Here is a 24,574-nt window from a genome sequence, read left to right on the forward strand (position 1 = left end):
GGACGATGGTGGGCAGGCGTCTTCCCTCGTAGGCGCGGTCGGCCGGCCGTGGCTTAGCCACCTTGGACGGCCGAGAGGGGAAATCTCCTTTTCGGTTAGGGCCTACGGCCCGAGATTAAGGTCCTCCTTTGAGGATCCACGATCTTTTACGGTTAGGCGCGGAAGCCGATTGGCTTCGCGGGCCGAGCCGTGTGCTGAGCGGAATCTACCACAAAAGGTAGAGGAAGAAACAAAAGAGAACAAAAGAGGTCCTAAAGGACACAGAGGAATTAACTCCCAGTTTCACAATACAGGCTTCGGAATTACCTGAACACTTTTCCCCAATGTGCAATCTAGCTCCTGCTAGGAAAGGGGGGGGGGGGTTGTTCACTGTTCTCACTGCACTTAAAACACGTCTACAGCACACGGACGCCTGATGTTAAAGAGGCCGAAATTGGGCAATGGCTACCCTTTAATATCAAATTCTTCCCATATTTTCCCGCTAATTTTGCAATTCGCTTTCATCCAACATGGCATTCTTCCAAGCATGATGCCATGTTGGATATTTTATAGCACTCTCATATAATTACAGCGGTACCAAACCCTAACGCTTCTGTGGTAGCTCTGCTGGTATTACACAAGAAACGTGAAGGCTCCAACAAAACATCATAATTACAAAACAAAAATTAACAATTTGTAACCAAACGGTTACAAAATCGTTAAAACGATCAAAAGAATATCGACCTGAGTTATCAAAATAGGGCGATATCACAACAACATAATGAGTTATCGATTTGCTTTCAAGCTTTGCTCGGGTTGGTGGTGTTTAGGTATTGTCCAAAATTCCTAATAACTTGACGGTGGACCCTCTGTTCTTAGAACTTAGCCACTGGAGTTTCGGGGTTTTCTTGGGATCAGCGGCGATAGGATCAGGAGATGTGTTGGCGATATTCCTCTTTCCAGCGATTCTGAACCAGAGGTTTGCACTTTTACGACACAGGTAGGTGTCGAGTTGGCAGTTACAGCACGTTCTGAGTTTGGGAACCGTTTCGGCGTAACCTCTCCAGAGTTCAATCTCTTCCTGATAGGAAGGGGTCAGAGAAAGACGGGCTCGGGCAAAATCCGAGAACCGTCCAGGGAGTCATCATTGGTCAAGGCCTGAGGGGTGCACTGCACACTCGGTTTTGATTTCTGCAGCTCGGCAAAATTATGCACAGCTGTGTGTTCAGCAAAATAAAAACTGGGGCTCGGCTGTGCGAATCTCGGTAAAAGTTCAACAAATTGCTGAGATCCCGGTTAAAAAAATAGGTGTGTGGTTTCGACGATGGTAAAGGTAGAGGTGTGCGCCACCATCGCCGACAGTATTTGGCACGCCGCCGCCGCCGATATTTTTGCATCGGTACCGCCGTTTAAAATTTAATTTACACGCCGCTTATCTATAATTTTCCACGCCGATTCAAATTTGAGGAAATCCGCAATATTTTCAGTGGAAATTCCGAAGATTCAGTGTAATTTACTGATAGATCTCTACAACATCACGTTAAAAATCCAGAGAATTTTTCATTAAGATACCAATGATTTTCATGAAAATTCCATACAATTTCTTGTTACAATTTCAAAAAGCTCTCCGTAAAAACTAAGCAAAACTTCGTGTGCAAATTGCGAAGGATTCCTTTTATTTGAAGGAACAAAAAAAAAATCTCATTGAAAATTTTTTGAACGGAAAAGAGTCGTTCGGCAGAAAGGGATCGTTCAAAAATTACGTCCATTTTTTCGGCATTTTCAACCCCTCCCCCCCTCATGTCACAAACTGTCACAAATTATAGACCCCCCCTGCCGCCTGTACGTTCATGTGTCATTTTTATTTGAGCGATTATTTTGGTTTTTCTTTTTTGTACACTGTTTTTACAACAACATAGTGACTTATGCCCCTTACTGATAGTTTGATAATGTTTTTGAAATACAAATTGATCCTAAAATGCTTTTAAGATTTTTTCTTGTGGATGGACGTCACATAAGATGAACCCCCTCCCTCCACCTGTCACAAACTGTCACAAAAATCACCCCCCCCCCTAAAACCTTGGACGTAATTTTTTAACGATCCTAAAGCCATTTTGCCAAAGGCTGAAAGTTGTTTGGCAAAATATGTTGTTTAATTAAAAAGACTATTTAGTAGAAGCCTACCCGAGTAAAGCTTAAGAGTGAAATCAGGAGTGATTCAGTTTCATTCCAAATTTTCGACCACTATTCTAGTTTGAATCTGGAGCCAAATAGAACAAACTCGCTGGTTTCCCCAGCAGTGTTCTATTCATGTTTTTCAAATTTTCAATTAAATGAAATCATCATGTTGGCGCCAAGAAAGGCGCCGTAATTGCAAAGTGGATTGATCCGTAGATAAAATGACGCATTCATACACCAAAACAATGAATCGCCTGCTTTGAGCGTGCTTACAGCGGCACACTAGGAGTTAACTTTTGGAAATCAGTATGGCAAAAGGCATCTAATGTTAAATATTTCGAAATTAAGCACCTTTATCGAAAAAATATTTGGTAGGCGTAGTAGCGGACACCTTCCTACATAACCAGTACCAAATAGTCTTTCATGAAAAGTTCCTACTGTTGAGAAAACCTGCGTGAGATGTCTTTCGCCATACAAACTTCTGACGATTAACTCTTGCCGGCTATTTGCGCATATACGATAGCGCCTGGGTGTGGTAGCGGCGGGTAGAAAATCAGCCACTGCCAATAATTCATTGGAAAATATTTGAATCTCGTGATTCAATCGTGGTTCAAATCTGCAGAAAATATAACGGAGCGTTATACCAGTTTTATTTTTTTTGACATTTGACTGGTATAAAAACTGAATCTAGAACAGCTGCTGGGAAAATGAATGTTTCAGATTCATATTCAAACTGACAGCCCCGAACAATTTGAATCACTGCTGATTTTACCCTAAGAGCAAATCGATAACTTTTTTTAATGTTGTGAAATCATCGATTATGTTCACTTAATTTGATATCTTTTTGGTCGTTTTAACAATTAAAATAACAAAAGGCATAGCAGCAAAATCTTACCGCGACATCAAATCAATAACTATTCCTGCTGTCGATGAGAAAAAAAGAAAACTAATTTTGATATTGGTTTTCTATAACAAAATAAGTACACAGTTGGATGTCATATCATAAAATTTAGTAATATAAAGCAAAGAGGGATAAAAATATGTAATCAATCATGATGATTCATATGTGAAAATAAATAATGAATCAATTTGATGTCGAAATCAAAATATGTTTTTCAGACTGTGCTAGGGTATCTAGCCTAAAGTTATATGGCCGAGAATGTCATTTAGTCGAACAGTTCCTTTGGCTGAAAAAAAAGGTTGGCCCAAGAAATAATCATTTGGTCGAAATAATCATTTGGTCGAAATGGCCATTTGGCCAAAATGGACAATCGGTCGAAAGTATCGTTCGTCCTAATTGATCATTTTCACCTAAAAAAATTGATGACCTTTCCTAGAAAATTCTTTCAGTTATTCCAGAATATTCATTTGGAAAGTATCTTCAGATTTTTCACGGGAACTACTTTCAAGTTTCGAGCACTCTTTGAAATTATCAAGAGGAGCTCTTTGTATTTATCAAGGAAAATTGTTTGGAACTTACATGAGAATCTCACAATATCCACGGGAAGTTCCTACCCGGGTTAACGGGTATTAACGAGAACAAACTAATAGCTCAAGATATTGATAAGTTCTTGTTAATGGTAAAATGTTATGTTAAAAAAATGTTATTTTCGCTTGTTATTTTTACTCTTATTTTTTTTCTTGTTTTTTATCCTTTATTAGAGTGATTTTTTCGCATGGATAAGTTCATCACTAGACGGCTAGTTTGGTATAGCCAACTTTAAAACAACGAAAAAATGCTCGGATTTTTTGGGATTTCTTCAGAAAATTCTTTCTATTTTCAATAAGAACCTTTTGGGAAATTCTATGGACCGAAAGCGACAGACGGCCGAACTGTTAATTTGGACGAAAAAGCCGTTTGCCCTTACAGGTCGTCTTGCCGAAAATAACGTTTAGCCGAAATGGGTTTTGACAGAATGGGCCATTTGGCCAAATGTAAATGACAGAACTAGTAATATGGACAAAAAATGCCACACGTTTGGCTAAATGGCCTTTTTGTCAATTGATCATTGAACAAAATTACGTAGCATCTCTTCTTTTAAGTCGGTATTGGCCTTTAGACCAAAAGACATCTAGACAAGTACCATTTAGCAAAACTAAACACACTACGAAAAAATCCTGTAACATTAAGTCATTTAAGACCGACATATGCAAGTGAACCAAAAGACGCAATATTGCGTTCAAATTAAGTTTTACAAGGCTCTGAAAATGTGTATCCTGAATTTTACACGGCCAAAAAAACTAGTGTATGTAGAAAAAAAATGGTAAGGCCCAGCATGTCAATTTAACACCAGATCTTATGAGTGGGAGTCCCGTTCGATACCACTCTACCATTCCTGCTGCTTGGTAGAAGTGAGATCGAAGCTTAACATGTTCTACAATTTCACGAATATGGGGAAGCATCAGCCCATCCACTGCTTGTTCCTTGCAACTGCGCTGAAGCTGAAAAAGGAGAAACGAAAACAGTGCTCAGCTGGTGCGTAAAGAATCTTGTATTCATGGGTCACTTTGTTTGTTTCGTGGCGCTTTGGATTTCAGTCATTCTTACTGTAAATTTATGCCATTTGGTAATGAGAAGCGTTTAATGGATAGCATTCGATATTTGATGACAGAATGAAACTGCAAATATATTGTTTTTGGTGTCTGAAGCAAATATGACACAATATTATGTTATGATTGGATATGCATCTCGGTTGATTACGTCAGCTTAAAGGATTGCGTCCCTTATAAAATTTAGAATTTTTTGGTGTGAACGTTTAACGGATCTGTTATCAAGTCAAAACTGTTTTGACCGAAAATTCAGGTTAGCCGAAAGCGACGTACAGCTAAAAGGAACATTTGTAAAAAAAATTTTACCGTGACAAGTCATTTGACAGACAATGCCGTTTGGCCTAAAGGGTTGTTTTGCAGAATGGCCAAATTACCAGTTCCATTTTTGGTTAAACCTTTTGGTTCGACCTGATAACAGTTTCGTTAATTAGGTTTAATGGTATTTGGCTAGATGACGTTTGGCTTAAAAACCAGTATCGAAGAGAGGTTACGAAATTTCGTTCAACGGTCGTTTGACAAAAAAGCCTTTTCGCCGCAAATGTCATAAGACCAAACGGATGGATATTTTTGACTAAATTACCCGTACCTTTATTGAAATTTGGTCGTATGACCTGTTGGCCCAAACTATATTTTCGGCCAAATGGCCCATTCTGTCGAACGACTATTTCGACCAATCGTCAGTTTCGAGCTGATAACCTATTCGACCAAACGATCATTTCGGCCAAACGACCTGCTAGGGCAAACGATTTTTTCGGCCAAATTACCAGTTCAGTCGTATGTCGCTTTCGGCTACTGAAATTTCCCAAGAATTTCTTTTGGACAATACACTAGACGTTTGATAACTGCAACATGTTTTCATTTCAGTTAGCGAATGCCGTTCGTTAACTGCGACGCATTTTAGACGTCAAACGATTGTTAAACGTTGTCAGATGCAATAAAAGTGCACCTGATTGTGCAGTGCAATGCAACTATCATCAACTTTCGTTTCAACATCGTTTTGAAGTTCAGCTGTCCGATAACTGCAAAACTGATGTAACTATCGTATTGCAGTTAAAAACAATGCCTATCAGTTACCGAACCTATACTGTAAAAAGAATTTTCCGTAGAAATCAAATAATTTCGAAAAATTTCGTTGAAATTCTAAGATTTTTCTTATTAATATCTACATTTTGAGCAATCCTGCGCAGAACGTTCTAAAGAAGCTTCCTTTAAAATTCCGGAGAATTTCTCGTGAATATTCCAGAGAATTTTCCTTGAAAACTTCTCAGAGTCTTCCGTGGAACCAAACTAGCCGTCTTAATTATTGTAGACTGAGAAAGCTAATATAAAACTATCCATTCTACCAGCCGCACTCTCTTACAATTATGAATGATTGTCTGTGTAAATTTCGACGAATTTTCAACAGAAGCTCATCAGGAACTTTCCGTGATCTTCTGAAGATTTTCCTATAGAAGTTAAAAACTATTTCTCGTGTAAAAACTTTCTAATGTAAATTGCGACGAATTTTATGCTGAAATTCCAGACTATTTTATTTGGGAATTTAAAGAGCTTCTCTTGGTAATTCCGAAGATTTCTCGAAACTTCAAAATAGTTACCGTGGAAAATATGAAAATAATTTCCAAAATTAGGAAAAACTTATGAAATTTTATGCAGAAGTTCATTAGATTTTTCATGCGAAATTAAAAAGATTCTTCCTTTGAGAATGGAAGTCCTGAAAATATCCCGAAAAAATGCAAAAAAATCTCAAGGAGACGTAATATAAAAATTGCCACGCCGATTCACGCCGTCGCCGGCTAAAATAACTTTCAGCGTGACGCCGAAAACGCCACCAAAATTCTGACAAACGCCGCCGCCGACGAATATCGGACCACGCCTCTAGGTAAAGGAATTGACGTGGGCAAGGAGGCTGAACCCTTCCAGTTTATCGATGGAAATAAGTGTATTTAGTGTATACTGTTATACTTTTTGCCCTGATCTATATCAGCCATAGAAAGCTTACACAAAGTTTGGATAACACCAATATTATAAATGAACTAATTGATAACTATATTTCAGCTTGTGCTGATTGGAATCGAGTTTCATCGCTAAAAGATCGTGTAGTTTCTTGTTGATTACAACAATCTCAAACATGGTGAAACCTTCAATTCTGCCGAAAGAATGGTAGTCGACACTATAATCTTGAAAAAGATTCTGGAAATATTTCATCATATTCCCGGAACAATTTCCAGGAAAAAGCTATATCTCTGCTTATTCCTAACGAACTATTGATCTACAGTCAGCATCGGACGGCCAATTAGTTCTTGTTTCTCGTTCTTCTAGTTCTTTCTCGTCACAAATAATGACAAGCAGAAGAATAAAATCGTCTTTAACATACCCTCGGAAAACCCGAAACATCTCCGATGTCTGTGAGCCAAACTCAAATTTAGAATTAGGACAAGAAACTAGGATAACAACAATTTAAAAAAATGCAATTCTCAACCTTTTTTCTAACCCCTGGATATCATAACATAAATGACACACGTGCGTACGGAGGGAGCATTTTTTTCCTCTGATCCCTAAATTTACAAGTTCTTCTTCTTCTTCTTCTTCTTCTTCTTCTTCTTATTGGCATTACATCCCCACACTGGGACAGAGCCGCCTCGCAGCTTAGTGTTCATTAAGCACTTCCACAGTTATTCACTGCGAGGTTTCTAAGCCAGGTTACCATTTTTGCATTCGTATATCATGAGGCTAACACGATGATACTTTGATGCCCAAGGAAGTCGAGACAATTTCCAATCCGAAAATTGCCTAGGCCGGCACCGGGAATCGAACCCAGCCACCCTCAGCATGGTCTTGCTTTGTAGCCGCGCGTCTTACCGCACGGCTAAGGAGGGCCCCTAAATTTACAAGTATAATATACAAATTATCAAATAAATCAGAATTTATATAAATTATTTATCTTGAACATTAATCAGAATCTTTTCTAGGAATTCCTCCAGGAAATGCTCCGAAATTTCCTCCAGAATTTTTTGTAGGCATTTCTTCGTTTATTCCTTCAGGAGTTCTTGATTTCCAGATATTTCCCAGATTGTTTTTCAGGAATATAGCAGGGAATTCCCTTAAGAATTTCTTCAAACATTTCTCCGAATAATCCTACATTAAGTACCCCGAAGTTCCGAAAAACCATCCCCCTACAAATTCCTCAAAAAATCTCCGAGAAAATTTCTTCAGGGAATCTCCCGAGAGTTCCTTGAGGAATTCCCAAAGGAATTTTTGTAAGGCTGTACGAATGTGTTCCCAAGCAATCCCTGTACGATTTTTTGAGAAAAAAGTTCTTTTCTTGTTTAAGATCCTGGAGGAAATTTTGGATTAATTCTGGAAGCAATTTCCGACGAGCTTCCTACAGTAATACTCGGAGAAGTTTTTGAAAGAGCTGCTAAAAAAAATCTAGGATAAGTTCTTTAAATGGATTTTAAAAAAAATGTTATATGAATTTCAGTGAAAACCAAAGGAAATTCTAGTAGAAATTCTCGTATACGTTCCAAGAGCAACTCATAGAAATTAGGAGGATCGATTTCCGTAATTACTAAACTTCAAATACCAGGATTTCGTAGTGAAAAATAATCTTCACGCTTAGCCGAACATACGTTCTACAGCAAGAAAACTAATGTCTAAGTTGATCTATAAAACCCCTTTGAAATATTTCTTTGAGTGTTTTAGGCACAGCTAGAAATCAAATTTGTTGCTAGTTGCACTTGTGGGAAAGGCATCAATTAATTATTTATAATCATAGACTATATCAAAAATAAGAATAAATCTTTTTGTGTATGTGTGAATAATTTACTTACCGTGAAGGTGGAATGAGAAAATTAGCGGCGATGGCGAACATGTCTAACATCAACGCGATAATGACATCCAATTAGCGAACCAACTAAAGAAAACTCAATTGTCGAACGTTTTGTGTGTGGCGACCGTTAATTAATCATCATTTGTAGAACCTTAGTAATAATCAGACCCGGATAATCATGGACACTCTATAACCAGTTTAAAAAAAGCAAGATCAAGACTTTCTTTATCCAAATAACATATTTAGTGCCACAAACAACCAACTGGTCTAGCACTTCCTGTGCCAATATGCAAAAAGTTTCTCACACAATGAAAAACACGACAGCCCGCAGTCATCTTCAACTTCATCCCAGTCGAGTGATAACGACAGTTTGCGCTCTTGGACGAAAGCCTCTTTATGAGCTTGGGTCTAACCACAAAACGAAAAAAAAGTATGTTTCCTGTTTATTAAAATTCACACTCACCCTCTGGGCTCATGTCCAGGGTATTTCGGAGAACAGCGGAGGTGGGCGTTGTATGCAACGCACAGAATTGTTTCCCATCTATTCCGGGGAAGTTTCCCGTTACGGCCACATGAAAGCACCATCGTTTCGAAGTCGAAAATAGGTGTCACCAGCAGCAGCTGGAGAGCAAAATAGATTCACAGATCCACTGGTGGTGGTTGTAGTTGCATCCCCGCCTGGCCGACCGAAGACATCAGAAGAGTTATCATGTGAGGAGAGGAGCCTCTGAAGTTGTCAGGAAATGCTTCCGGGCTTAGCAGTTCTTACGAACCGCTCCTGCGGTTGCCCACAGTTGTCATTTTGGGTAGAGATATAACTGTTTTCAAGTGATTTCATTTGGGGTTTCCTCCACGAAAATCAATTAAAATAATTTTCAAACGCGTCATTTTTTATTTTTATTTCTTTTTGTTTATTTTTAAATAATTCGAGAAGCTTGTCTTCAACATTTATCAATACATCAGCATTACCACCCGACATTACCTCAGTAGCAGGCAAATTTATGAACTTATTGTGTGTAATATAGTGATCAGTGTTTTCAAAAGTATTCCAGATTCAAAGTGCCATTGTGTATCTGGGTCTCAATATAAATTGATTTGTGATTTTTCGGACTTTTTCATGAAAAATATGTGAATACTGAATACGTGACAGACATAATTGTCTATAATAAAGAGTAGTGATTCGCTATAGAATCTCATCTACAAATTACAATCTCTACAATCTACTTTCATGAAGCTCAAAATCCTGCGACTAAGTGAAGTCCGTTGGCCAAACTATGGAGAACACAAACTACCGTCAGGACAGGTGTTGGTATATTCCGGCTGGTTTCCTGAGAGAAAAATCATTGCCAGATTCAGAACACGGACTAGGAACCTTATGACAATCTAATGTTATGCGTCATGAAAATCCAATGTTATGAGCAAAAATGGTGAGCTGTTCGCAGAGCGGGCAAGAACCAGACCAGCCAAATACGAGTCCCATCGCTGGTATTCGGCTCTAGAGAAGGAAGCTACAGACGGAAAAAGAGACCATGCGTAGACTCCCTGGCCGACGAAGAAGAGAAATGAGAAAAGTATGATATCTTACGAAGCCTGACGCGATAGACACCAGTGAGAGACACAGCAGGACTGTTGATCACTGACCAAACAGATCAGCTAAAACGTTGGTTCGAGCACTTCGAACTACATCTTCAAGATTCAAGCTCGACCAACCATCTACGCCTGTATCAACTCCGAAGATACACTGCAGGAGATTGAAGCTGCCTTCCAAAGCCCTCCTTAGCCGTGCGGTAAGATGTGCGGCTATAAAGCAAGATCATGCTGAGGGTGGACACTAAGCAACGAGGCGGCAATGTCCCAGTGGGGAAACGTAATGCCAATAAGAAGAAGTAGAAGATCCAAAGCAATGAGGCTCAAAATCAAACTGCTCGTGCTCAGGCAAATTACAAACATTAAAAGTTAAAAATGAAGGAGGCTTATTAAAACACCAAAGGTTATCGCTCAAGCTATAAAAGAACGAAAAAGTCAAAATTTGAATCACTCTAAGCTCATGATTAAAACAGTGGGTAATCAAATGAATTATCTTATAATCTGTTTTCCGTAGTTCACGTCGGGCGGTCGTATCTTGTATATAACAATTCTTATTTTTTAGGACTCACTTGTTCCGGGGTACCTTAGTCCAGTGTCCAGTCAACATTGTTCCGACACTGCAGACTCAACAAAGTCGAATCAATTACGAGGCACTAAAGACGGCCTTACAATTGAGGTCAAAATACCACTGGCGTTTCCTAACCTTAATCTACCTGTGCACTAGATTTAAATTTAAGGAATTGGGGTGCGGATATGCATAGAATAACTAGATTTTGATTAAACGACTCTGATAATTTTATTTTCATTTTCGGCTGTCAAAATATCAAAATTTTTAATTTTTGGGTCAGTGCACAGGTAAAAAGGGAGGTTACGCGACGCCACTGCAAAATACGTATCTGTAAAGATTACAAAACGATTCTGAAGACCAAAACATTTTTGCATATTTCATAAATATTCTCGACCTCAAAACACATGTTTTCAGTCTTCAGTATTGTTGGTGTATAAGAATCTCTCCGATGAAATGTATGTAGTGGAACTAAAAGAAAAATCTTTCCAAGAAGCCCAAGCCAAGATCAGTGAATATTGTGGTCGAGAGATAGAAATTGTGCGTTATGGTGGGATAAAGAATGTTAAAAATTGTCTGATTTTGATTCTGGAATAATATTTTGAGCCTGGAAAACTCAATCCAATAAAGCATAACCAAGATCAGTAATTGTCAATTATCGCGAGAAAGAAATTGTGATGTATGGTGAGATAAAGAAAGATAAAATATTTTCTGATTTTAATACTCAAATGAAATTTTAAGTTTGGAAAACTCAACCCAAAAAAGCTTCCTATAATATTTATACCTACCTGTTTGGCTACAGCGTCGAAACACCTATGCCAGGCTTATTGTAGAGCTCCATAATCGTCGGTCTTGGGCGATTCCACTGCGTGCATCCAGCGTGTTCGTTACCTTCCACGAAGTCGCCGGCCCCTATCTGGTTCTCTGTTGAATAATGTTTTCGCTATTCTTTTTTCCGACATTCGCACTAAGTGACCAGCCCACTGAAGTCTGCTTTTTTATACGATTCATAATATTTTCTTCTTTGAATACTTGATACAGCTCATGATTCATGCGTCTGCGCCGTTGCGTTGCGTTGTAACGGAGTATTTCGTAGATTGCATACTGATAGCTGTCATGTATATTCTTTATCTTTCTTACCCCAACTGCTTATGGATTACTATTTGGGAATTAATAGCAATCCAATTGGAGGTCCAAAATGATAAAGCATGAAAGCTACCATTGCTGGCCACGCCCATCTTCTCCGTTACTAGGGAAGGGAAGGAAATGATGATATGACATCTACTTAAAGAGAGGCCAGCGACTCACCGACGCCCTCATAGATTTCAAGGAGTTGGATGGTTGGGAGGGAATATAGTTTAGGAGTATCATCATAAGCAAATGATATGATAAGATTGAATATACGTTGGGAATGACCATGCTAAGAAATTTATGTCACTCCATTGATGATTTTGCTGGGATGGGGCGAAGCTATTAAACTTGCCCTGGCTAATAAGCCTAGGTTTAAGCGCCATTGATCGCTCTCTGAAACGAGAAAGAAAGTTAAATATTTAAATCCCTTCCCCCTTTTTGTTTCTAATTGAAATTGTTAGGGAAATATTGATATCTGTATATGTTTTTGTAATGAGCGAGATTCAAAACATGTAACTAGACACGTAGTGCATCATGAACGTCACATCACCGCGAACATGCGTACTAATGTACAATTAATTTGCTAGTAAGCCAATATTGGTCATGAAGACCATAGAGTTGGGTAAATATTAATGGTGGTATGTTGATAAGTATTGTGGAAGGATTTATTTAGATACATCTTGAAATAATTTTACAATTACCCTGTTTTGATATCCTCGTCAGATATTTGTTATTAAAAAACATCTTTTTTTCTACGTGCTCAGGTCAGTCTTTAATATAAGATAACTATTCATGGTTATAAAATGAACTCTCCTTTTGGCCCAACCGAGAAACATATTTATTGTCAAATTCCTGGAATAAATTCATGTTTTTTTCGGAATGTGTAACTATTTTTGGATTTTTAAACAAACAAAAAAATAAATATTTCGATTGAAATTTAAATAAAAATATTCGATTAGAACCGATAAAACAACAATAAATTTTGAATTTGATTTTAATTTGTGATCGTGTTTCGTTTGCGTTCATAAAATCAATTTTAAGTTTATAGTATTTATAGTATTTATAGTATTTGTTATGAAAGCTCAACTCATTATGGCACGCATGTGAGCTGCAAACAGGCGCCATGCTAATCGGTTGGAGCAATTTTATTTGAATATGCTTTAGAATCAAATTGAATGATAGCTCAGATTTGAATAGTTAAATAGTAAAATGATTTCAAAAGATTCAAGTTTTCTTGGCGCAAGTACGCCTCAGACTCGCTCATTTCGTCTACGAATCGGCTGGAGAGCAGAATTGCACGAATTAAATACTTACGTTCAGTTCTTGAAAGTTTAATTTTTTGCTTGAGTAATTTTAGTTTAATTTGAAGGTAAAACTAGTGAGTGAGTTTTAAAAAATAAGTGGTGTTAAATGTTCTGTGTTTTTCTTCCAAGCTTAGTGGACCGAGGTCCAATCGATTGCGTTTTCTGCTCAGATAAGTTTATTAAAGTGATGAATTAATACGAAAAAAGGTAATTGACATGATTCATGCGTCTGCGCCGCACACCATTTTCTAGTTTCCCTCCGAGTATTGTACGCAGCATTTTTCGCTTGAAAACCCAGAGAACTCTCCGGTTCGCCTCTTATAACGTCCATGCTTCATGTCCATAGAGGTCCACTGGTAGAATCAGAGTTTTGTATAGAGCAAATTTCGTTTCCGTCTGCATGCTGCGGGCCCTAAGCTGGTTACGTAATCCGTAAAAGGCCGTATTCGCAGCAGTAATACGTTTTTCACTTCACGGGAAACGTCATTGTCACATGTCACAAGCGTTCCAAGGTAAAGAAATTCTTCAACAACTTCAAACACTAGGTCTTCCTCTATCTCTACCTGCCGCCATGTACTTTGTCTTGGTAGAGTTAATGGTTAAGCCAATCCTCGCCGTCTCCCTCTTCAGTGGGACACTGAAGACACACTTCACTACTGCTCTGCGATCGATTCCAATAAGGTCGATGTCGCCCGCATAGCCCATGAGCATATGCTACCTTGTGATGATAATGCCGTTCCTCAGCACGCCAGATCTCCCAATAGCGTCTTCGAGTGCAATGTTGAACAATAAATTCGAAAGTGCATCACCCTGCTTGATCCGTCTAAGGTCACAAACGAGGTTGACACTTCGTCTGCAATCCGAATACTTGATTTCGAGCCATCCAGCGTTGCACGTATCACTCTAATCAGTTTCGCCGGAATACCAAGTTCGGACATTATCTGCCAAACCACATTTCTTTTCACTGAATTGTACGCTGCTTTGAAATCAATGAACAGATGGTGAGTCTGCAAGTTGTATTCCCGGAATTTATCAAGGATCATCCGCAGGCCAAACATCTGATCCGTCGTTGATCGGCCCTCACGAAAACCTGCCTGGTATTCGCCGACGAAGGACTACTCAAGCGGTCTCAGTCTGTTAAACACAGATACGCAACATGATGTTGTACGCCGAGTTCAGAAAAGTGATCCCTCTGTAATTGGCACCCTAGTCAGTGCCCTTTCTTATAGATTTGGCATATTGAACCATCCATCCAGCCGGCAGGCAGTTCTTCATCCTCCCATATTTTCTGTATAATGTGGTGGATTGATTGATGCAGAAGCGCGACCATGATCTCGTCCTACCCAGCACTATTTTTCAGCTCGTTTAGAGCCTTATTTACCTCGTCCAGCGTTGGTGGTTCCACAGCTTGGCCTTCGCAGACTATGTCCATCCTGCTCCTTAATACACCTTAAGTTGCACCTTTCATCAAATCTTCGAAGTGCTCCTTCCACCTGGCTGCCACCATAGTATTGTCTGTCAACAAATTCCCCTCTCGCTCATTGCACATGGCGGGCACTGGTGCAGTCTTATGCCGCGCGCAATTGACAGTTTCGTAAAACCTCCATATAGAGCGATTCCAAGCAACAGCATCATAATTTAAGAAAATTTTTAATTCATGATTTTCTATTGAGTTGAAACTTTGCACAGTTTTTCAATTTCATCTAAATCGTCATTTTTCGATATCAAATCTTCATATTGAGTCACGACTAACTTTTCAAAAGGGTGTATGTGAAAATGGTTCAAAAATATTTAAAAAGCTGCACAGCAAAAACGGAATGTTCGATTGTTATGATTTTTTCAGCAAAGTTAGACAACTAAATGGGGATTCTTAAGAAAATGTGCACAGTAAAAAAAAAACTCAAATATCTCAAAACCCTATCTTTTTTCGAACGTAATTTTTTTAGGGAAAACGGTCCATTATATTAGCTATCTACCATAAAAATTTGGTGATGGTAAACTAATAAACAAAAAAGTTATGATATTTCAAACATTTCACAATTTTCACAAATAGTAAACAAAAAAAATGTCCGTGTATTTTTTTTTTCAAGAATCGCAGTTTGATGCTGATTTTATTGTTAAGGGCCTTGCGTGAGTTAAACAAGTTGTTTGTATGATATTCCATATTTATGTATTCATCGATATTATGTATATTATATGTATAAATATTATATGTATAAATAAATAAAAATGAATTAATATTATCCTAAGTATTAAATTAAATGTGGCAGTTACACAATGTTGTTATAGAAACTCTAAGAGTTTTGGGTTTGAATTTTGGTATGGGTTATGATATCATGAAAACAGTTTATTAATACTTATTTTTTATTTATTTTTATTCAAATTTTTTAAAATATCGAACACTTTTGAATTATTATCAGCACAGTTTGAGTATAGTTTTGCTTTAATTTTATTTTCCGACAATGGAATGAAACAGTGAAATTTTTGGGTTCCTTGGATCGTTTTCGCGTTATTAAATTGCTCGCTGAGCTCTGAAGCCTTTATTTCGTACTCTTCAGTAGTAGTAAAACAAAATGATAATTTGGTTAAATCTTTTTCTTTTCTACGATTTGCCCAATCAAAAAGTTCTTTCGCAGTTTTAATTGGATGCTCACGTTCTTTGGCTAAACTTGCTCTTGTGGCCATGCGCTTTATTGTTCCTCCAATAGCATCACAAGGACCTTTGCCATGTGATGTAGCAAAATGCCATTCTGCATCAATTCCGTACATTGATTTAAATTGACATAGGCTCGAAAAATTCTTACGATTTTTGTACTGCGACGCTGCTCCATCAGACATGAAATATATCTTTTGACTTCTTTATGCTTATCAACGCGTAAAAAGTTAATCATTTTTCAATGAACAAGTTTACGGATACTGAATCGTGTCTTAAATCTTCGGAAATTATAATAAAACTTAAGTGTTCAATTTGCGTACTTCCATTAAAATAAATAACGAATGGATGAATTGTAGCTTGTTGTACGTTCCAGTGATGGGACTGCACTTCATCTTGCAATACAAAGCTGTAATTTTCAGAAAAATCACAAATGACTAAAATTCACCATTTTGTAATGTATTTTTCGTATGTTTTAAAAAGCTGGGTTGTTCTGTTTTAATGAAATCGTGAGGGATTACACTTTCTAATTTCAAGCAAAAATATGACACAAACTCATCTACAGGTTTTACAATAGTTTCTATGTCACACCTATCCGTGGTCACCCATTGCTCAAATGATAACTGATCAATATATTTTTCTTCAAACTCAGCGAATAAAGTATTTTCCAATGATGAAGAATCTGGACAATCCGAACAAGATCGTAGATAGCAATTTGATGTTGTATTATGTGTTCCTGAATTGGAAAGAAGCTTACATTGCCTTGGCCGAAGGCTTGCAAATGAGGAAAAACCTATTTTAATATTATCGTGAATTTCCTTGAAGCGTGTGTACGCTTCTTTCAAAGTCGTCATCATTAATCGTTTTTGGATTGCTTGACGCTTTCCATCTTTTTTTACTGATACATAATCTTTTTGACCAGGCATAGCTCGACTTATCTTCTTCATCATCATCTTCAAAATATTGAACTACTATTTCTTTTGTCTCATCTGTTAATGCAGTACTAGACCTAGTATTTTTGGTTGAAAGACAGTTATTCTTCAATTGTTTTGCCTCTTTTACTGTATTTCTATTGGTTTTGAACTCATCAATGGCATCCTGAATAGACCACGAACTTGGCAGCATCGACAAAATCAATAATTTTTCTTTCCTTGTCGTGGCTGCATTCGAGAACCTTTCCTTCATATTTATAATTACCTCATCGTAGTCTGTATTTTCCACATCATCAGGTCCTAATTTGAACAGCTTCGTTTATTTCACGGTATTTTTTCTCCGGGTAATAAACGTAGTCCATCTTACTCCATTTAATCGGAGTCACTTTTATCCCAGCTATGCCCTCGTTAAAGCGTTCGATGTTGACCTTTTGGATACACTCATCTTCCGATTGATTTGTTGAAACAGATTTCGCTGATGGTACGGTGGCAAGGCTCTCAGCACTTAATACTTCTGGTAATTCCTCAGTTGTTGTCGATACATCTGGCAATTCCTCAGTTGCTGTCGTTTTCGAACTTCCTGCGCTCTGCTCAACCGATGATATACAGATTGCTCTTTTGTCAACGTTTAGACGGCAGGACGTGCAAATGCGTAAATTTGTATTCAATGTGGACATTGGAGCATAACCAGTCGCTTTCAGTTTATCTATGGTGCTTTCGGTGAGATTTCGTAACTCTTTTGAACACTTTTTTCCATCAAACGGCCTACAACAGTTGAGAAAGCGGCTACTCATGTTGTTCGTAATATTTCAATAAACAAAATCACTTTAAGTTTTTACTGACTAGTTTGGTGTCATTTGCTTGACTGAAGAAAAAAATTACTATAAGATCTTTAACAACCTTAGTAGTAGTAATTTTTTTGCTTTCTCGTGAGCATTGTCATGGTATGTACCTATCATGCATTTGTTGTTGTTGAAGATACCGTTTCCTCCCGACCATAAAGTCCATTCTCTACGAGGTATATTCTTTGCAGGTAAACTATAGACGTACACGTGTATATAAATCTTTGATTTTGCAGCTTTTGTCTTAAAAATAACATTTCTGATATGTTTCTATCAACGTTATTATCAACAGGTTTCAACACTATTAAAAGAATTTTTCGCCAGTCACGTGCAATGAAAATTATGACACTATCAATACTTTTGATCACAACACTGGATCGTGTCTAAGTTTCTTATAGATGCTATGAATAATTAAATCAAAATATCATGAAAACAACTTGTTTAAATCACGTCCCTTAACAATAAAATCTGCATCAAACTGCAATTCTCGAAATAACTTACACAGAAAAAAAAAATTTTTTACTAAGTGTGAAAATTGTGAAATGTTTGAAATGTCATAACTTTTTTGTTTATTAGTTTACCATCACCAAATTTTTATGGTAGATAGCTAATATAATTCCCTAAAAAAATTACGTTCGAAAAAAGATAGGGTTTTGAGATATTTGAGTTTTTGTGACAAAAATGATATTTTTAAAGGCAAAAAAAACATTTTTTTTACTGTGCACATTTTCTTAAGAATCACCATTTAGTTGTCTAACTTTGCTGAAAAAATCATAACAATCGAACATTCCGTTTTTGCTGTGCAGATTTTTAAATATTTTTGAACCATTTTCACATACACCCTTTTGAAAAGTTAGTCGTGACTCAATATGAAGATTTGATATCGAAAAATGACGATTTAGATGAAATTGAAAAACTGTGCAGAGTTTCAAATATTTTCGAAATGGTCGCTCAGGATCGACTGACATGCCCCCGTGGAATGCCTCTATATCGTTTCTATCCATGTTCTCCTGCGCTTCAGCTATCACACTCTCTTCGTGTTGCCTTTTTTTTCTGCCGTAGACTTGTTTTTCTTCTGCCCTTGCTATACTGTACCGCTCTCTGTTGGAACGGGTACAAGCCACTAGCATTCGACTCCTAGCCACATTTTTCTCGTCCGTCACACACTGGCACTCCTCATCGAACCAACCATTTCGTTGGCGTCGCTGTGCAGTGCCTAGCACTTCCTGCGCTTTTGTAGTCACAGATTCGTGGATATTTTCCCACAATCCGTTGACGTCGTCAGATCCGGTGGCATCTCCTATCCGCTCGTCCAGCTTCTGGTGGTACTGTTCAGCAACTCCTCAACTGCCAAGCGTTGGATATTGAAAGGCATGATTCTGTTGTTTCGTGCATTCGTGACGGTGGAAAGTCGCGCCCGAACTTTTGCAACTACAAAGTAAAAATCCGGGACAAGTGGGAATATTTAGATCATATTTTTAGTCAGAAACATTTAATTTCACAAATTTCTTTGCCAGATTTTGACAGAACTTTAAGAGCATGCCAGACTGTTTACATGACCTTGATTTGTATTTTAAAAATGCTTGAATCTTCCTTTATTGTGAAATTCAACTCTTATATTTTGTAGAATAAGGTAAATCGAAAAGAACTGATCGAAACTGAACTGAGTTGTTGGAAAACTGCAACAAAAACTGTAATTTTGTAATTATATATACAGTCGCCTCTCCAAATCTCGATATTGAAGGGACCATCGAGATAGGGAGAAATCGAGGAAAGGAAAACAAAATTATAGGTACTAGATCCAAAAAAGCACGTTGCTATGAAAAACGCCAACAAAACAAATGTGGTTGATGTGTTTGTTTTTGTCGAAAGATGGTCTAGTAGCCTAAAAATTTAAACATATCGACATAAGGAGAGTTAATCATGAACAAAATATGATCAGAACACTGGGGTCTGGGGGGTGAGAATGATTCATCGCTTTCACCGGCAGTCTTAGTTATCTATATGCTCAGTAAACAAAGTACAATGTTCGCCATGGAGAAACATTTTTTCACTGTTTTTGTTGTAGCAACGCCCTCGCAACGTGAACAAACCCCGAAACACGCTGCACGCAAAAAAAAGCGTTCCCAAATTCGTGAACCAGCAAAAATACACTGTGATTTAATTCATGGATTCGGGAACACCAGTCACGTTTTCCAGAACGTTCCTGAAAACGTGACTTTATTCCCGAATCCGTGACTGTTGTTCACGAAAAAATACACCGTGAACTCGTTAGTTCACGAATTCATGAACGCTTTTTTTTTGCGTGTGGCTATCTGGATCATCATTGAATGCTCAAATGATAATATCTTTCCAGAGTGCTCTTTGATTAGGGATAATATCTTTGCATAAGCAAAGATAATATCCTGTGCTCAGATGATATTGCAATGCCTGCTCCCGACGGCGGTATTTCATGTGCACATTTCCTTATTGTTATTGATGTAGGAAAATATACTTATCCTATTTTTATTTAAAAGAGAAAGACCTAATCACCGTATTCGGCACGAGGTCGCACAGACTGGTCGAGGTCGCACCTAGCATTAGTGGACAATTTCCCGCTTTATGAAAAGTTTTCTTTCTACTAGGATGGGTATTAGGGTGGCTCAAAAAACACTTTTTAAATTTTTTTGATGGGCCGCCTTCTTATTCCGTTCTATATGATGCCCTGATGCTCTGGACAAAATTTCAGCCAAATCGGTATACGTTTAGGCGGTGCTAAACTCGTTGGAAGTTTATATGGAAAAATGTATGCAGAAACATCCAAAAACAGTGATTTGCAGTTGGACGGCACAATTTACGATCAAGAACCATCATACTCATTCAGTTCTTGTAGAATTAAATACAGAATGTTATGCTGATAACCGCGAGAAGATTAGAGTTTATTAGCCAAAGATATTAGCATTTTACTGGAGTGTTGTAGGGGTGAATTTATTTCTTTTCAAAGGTAAAAGAAACGAAATTTGTTCAAACCCCACGTCAGAGAAATGCTAATAACTTAGCCGGGCAAACTCTAATCTTCTCGCGGTTTTCTGCATAACATTCTGTATTAAATTCTTCAAGATCTGAATGAGTATTATAGTTCTTCACTTTAAGTTGTGACGTCCAACTGCAATTCACTGTTTTTGGATGTTTCTGCATTCATTTTTGCATATAAACTTCCAACGAGTTTAGCACCGCCCAAACGTTGACCGATTTGGCTGAAATTGTGTCCAGAGCATCAGGACATCAAATAGAACCGAATAAGAGGGCGGCCCATCAAAAAAATTGGAAAAAGTTTTTCCCATACTAATTTGAGCCACCCTAATGGGTATTGAACCCACACTCCACAGCACGTAAATGCAATCAGACGGACTTGAAACTCACGATTCAATTTAAGACTATCCAAAAAAAAGACTACCCTATAGCGATGTAATTGCGAATCTTTAGCACAAGGTATTTAATAGGAGTGCATGAAAACTTGATAGAAGTCCAACGTAATGTGACGAAAAACACATACACACGCATCAACATAATGCATAAACGGAAAAGTTATTTCTCTTGTGTGGTTACCCAAAATAACTCCATATAGCAGGCAAACCACGGCAAACTACTCTTACGTATTCCCGTCGTTCCCCATTCTAGTGATGGCCCCCTGGAGAATAGGCACCGTCACCGTACGATTCCTGAATGCTTCCAGCAGTTACCTAAAATAGCCCAAAAAGAGCCATGAAGGGAAGCTGTTGTTAAAAGTTTAGAAACCCTGTACGGAAACAATTTTCACATCGGTGACTTTCGTTCTACATAGCCACAAAGTTGGCAGGAAAATCCCCTCATGTGTGAACTGGGAAATCTAAGAAAAGTATTTCCATCGGCCCTCACCATAAATGGGCTCATCAGTTACGCCTGGCTGCTCGTCAGCTGATTCAACAATGTTTCGCAATTTACGTCACGACTCAAACCATTCCTCGACGCATTTATTGGATTGAGCATGGGTAGAGCATTATTTTTTATATTGATTATTGTTATAGCAAATTTTTTGGCTTCTATTATTTCACCGGACAATAATTATTCACGGAATTATTCACGAGTACGCTGTCTCTAAAGCTTTACTCGGTTCATTTGCCTCGTTAACCAAAAACTAATAGGGGAAATGTTCCGATCTCAATCTCACTGTACACATATTCATCTCATTGCTAAACAAAGAAATACGGCACCAAATTCGTTGCTTCTTTTTGCCAACATGCGTGCTCACTGTTGAAAAAAATCACAAAAATAATAATCAAACCAAATTCCTTTCCATTGCTTTATTTTTGATGGGATGAAAATAGGAGCTATGAGATTAAGTGGCAAACCGTTCCCCTATAATCTACAGTTAAAGAAGATAATAACAATACAAGCAAATTTTATTTCCTATCACACCGGTTTTGGCCGCCACTCGTAACTTTTTTACTCTTTTTACCATTCTTCCCCTTTCCAGCAGCATCGCCTTTTCTAGCACTAGTTTTTCTACTTTTCCTTCTGCCGCAACACGTTGCCGGTGGTGTATCCGTTTCTTCAACGGTTGGCTTGGGAAGAGGCATGTCGCTACCACATCCAGTGCCACAGCCTCCAGCGGCAGAGCTGTGACCAAATTCCTCACACCGATGCAAAGGGCACTTGGGCTCGAGCTGCCCTCGGAGCACCCTATCCGAAGCTGCCATGCGCATTACCATATCAGCTGAGCTGTCCGCCGTTGAATCCTTGCCGCGGCCGCAACAGCTATCCACCAAGTCTTCTACCTGATCGCCCTTCGAGTTCGACAGGATCTGTCCGATTAGCGTTTGAGCTTCTTCCAAGGACTTCGGATGATGTATCATGTCGGAAAACGGTGAATACATCGGAGACGAGAAGTTATACGTAGTAATGGTGCTAATGGAATCGGTTGAACTAGTCTTTTCGAGGCACGTTTTCAGAGGATTCGAAAACCGTGTTTTGATTGGTAGATTAGGGTGATCGGTCAGTGCTCCTTCAAACTGTGCAGCTTGGTTTACCAGCATACCCGGTAACTTGTTGAACGACTGTACGCTGATGGATTTATCCTGTACATTTACTTCATTAGATTGCTTGCTGGGCCGCCTAGGCTTTTTGCAAACGCATCGGCGTTCCTTTTCGCTAGCCGCTTCCGACGATCCATGATCCCAATCACTGTACTGTACTTCCAGTTTGTGTTTGAGATCATTTATTGTTTTAGTAAGCCGTGCTTTGTCTGGGTAGCTTGAGTTTCGATAGTGCTTTCTGCAGATGCGGTTGATGTTGTCATCGGAGAAATTTCGCGAAGTCACAATCTCCTGCGTGAGGCGATACAAGAAGCGGGACATTTCTTGGTCCTCTGTTATGCTGTGTTGAATAAACTGTTAACTGAATTTTGAGTAGCGTGAAATTTGAAAATTTATTATTTACCTGCTGAAAAGTGGCGTTTGGTTCAGGGATAATGGACTTCCATCACTAGTAATTTGTTTGAAACAGTTTGAGCAATATGTCATTTTTGTGGCCAAATTAATACAGAATTAAAAAAAAAAAAAAAACAAATGGCCTATGATTACTTCGATCACAGCCCATTTATTCAAGGATTCGGGATCTTAACAAGGCTTTCCAGGGAATCATTTTTTTTGGAATGCGCCTGCGAAACAAGCGACAAAAGAGAACCAACGACAAAGCTTTGTTTTTGTCGGAGATAATAATGACAAAGATCCGAAAAATTTTGTCAGCAACAAAAAGAAAGACAATCTTGTTGCTAACTTTTCATCCCGTCATTTTGCATTATTTCTAGAGCAAATTTCGGTTTTACATGCTATCATAGTTTCTGCTGTCATGGAAATATTCGAGAATCGAACAAAGATTACCAAATTAGCATCGTATTTTCGGAAATATCAGAGCATGCAAGGCAAATGATTCTTGTCATGTTGTGTTCGGATTCTGATAAAGGTTTGTCGTTAGGTGCGTTTGTCAGTAACAAACTCTGTTGATGACAAAGAGTATATTGTTAGGCGTTGCTCGAATATTGATTCCCTGAGGCTTTCCCAGGCTTTCCCTATAGGGCACTGCATGGAAAAATCTCTTTCTCTTTTGTTCTTCATAAATTTTGACGTTTACTGGCCTTGTTGTTTTCAAATTTATTTGCAGCGAGAAAGTGACAAAGCAGTCCGTGCAGTGCCCTGCTGTATAGATTTCTAAATTTTATGAATGTATCAGGAACCGAGAACTTTTCACCAAACCAACACCAAAATTAGTTTTGTATTTGCCAATCCGGAGATGGCGAGTTCGATTCTCGATCAGGTCTAGGATGTTTTCGGGTTGGAAACTTTCTCGACACCCTGAGCATAGTGTATCCATTGTACTTGCCATACAAAGATACATACTCATGCAATGGCGGACATAGAAAATCTTTCAATTAATAACTGAGGAAATGCTAATAGTACTAAGTTTAAAAGCAGGCCAAGTTCCAGTTGGAATGTAGAGCCATAGAAGAAGAAGATTTGCTCTCATTGACAGATGGAATAGTTTCTAATTTGATTTTACAGTAAAGAACCTCACACAATATCCATTTAATTGATGAGTTTAACTTAAACCTAATAACTTAAACGCCAAATATACTTGCTTCCCGAGTTCTGAATGCACGTGCCTTCAAAACACTGCACATATTAGAAGTTTTCACCAGTAATTCTGCGGACCCGGTTCGTTTATCACCTACTCATTCATTCATTTAGCTTTCATATTAGCATTAGCATTAGCATTTAGCAGTTCACACAAATTCGTAGGTGGCACAAGCTAAGACTATTGTATGAGAGTATTATCACTTTCATCCGTTACCACAGATATTGATTTGGGACTAATCAATATCTCTTAGATGGAAGCAATGCACTCTCCAATAGTCGAGATCTGTCCTGGCCACGTCCTTGCGAATTCTGGGGAAGGGGAAGGATGGTTTGTTGGACACCTACTTAAGAAAGATGCAGAGAACTCTACG

The 24,574-nt window shown here is 38.3% G+C and overlaps 3 protein-coding genes across 6 annotated transcripts in view; 1 reads left to right on the top strand and 2 right to left on the bottom strand.

Annotated features, from left to right (window-relative positions):
- The window catches only part of LOC134227874 (neuropeptide SIFamide receptor), a 580,289-nt gene that overhangs the window by 504,654 nt on the left and 51,061 nt on the right, over positions 1–24,574 (top strand). The gene's annotated exons all lie outside the window — the stretch shown is intronic.
- Positions 1–24,574, bottom strand: part of LOC134227873 (tetratricopeptide repeat protein 1-like) — a 258,175-nt gene that overhangs the window by 130,995 nt on the left and 102,606 nt on the right. The gene's annotated exons all lie outside the window — the stretch shown is intronic.
- On the bottom strand, positions 21,872–23,163 carry LOC134220382 (uncharacterized). Of its 2 annotated transcripts, none has more exons than XM_062699433.1 (2): positions 23,008–23,105; positions 21,872–22,958 (listed from the first exon to the last, which is right to left on the bottom strand). In XM_062699433.1, the coding sequence occupies exon 2, from the start codon at positions 22,923–22,925 to the stop codon at positions 21,972–21,974; it is 954 nt and encodes a 317-aa protein (XP_062555417.1). In that variant the 5' UTR covers positions 22,926–22,958; positions 23,008–23,105; the 3' UTR covers positions 21,872–21,971. The 2 variants fall into 2 exon arrangements, with proteins under 2 accessions (XP_062555417.1, XP_062555416.1); XM_062699432.1 differs by having other exon boundaries at positions 21,875–22,944; positions 23,008–23,163.

Source organism: Armigeres subalbatus, chromosome 3 (genome assembly GCF_024139115.2).
Source record: "Armigeres subalbatus isolate Guangzhou_Male chromosome 3, GZ_Asu_2, whole genome shotgun sequence".
Lineage (NCBI taxonomy): Eukaryota > Metazoa > Arthropoda > Insecta > Diptera > Culicidae > Armigeres > Armigeres subalbatus.

Bases quoted from the DNA above. Each gene is read 5' to 3' on its own strand.
- LOC134220382 (XM_062699432.1), bottom strand. From the start codon at position 23,090: ATGACATATTGCTCAAACTGTTTCAAACAAATTACTAGTGATGGAAGT. The intron at 22,945-23,007 runs GTAAATAATAAA...TATTCAACACAG, and splicing joins CAAACGCCACTTTTCAGCAG to CATAACAGAGGACCAAGAAA.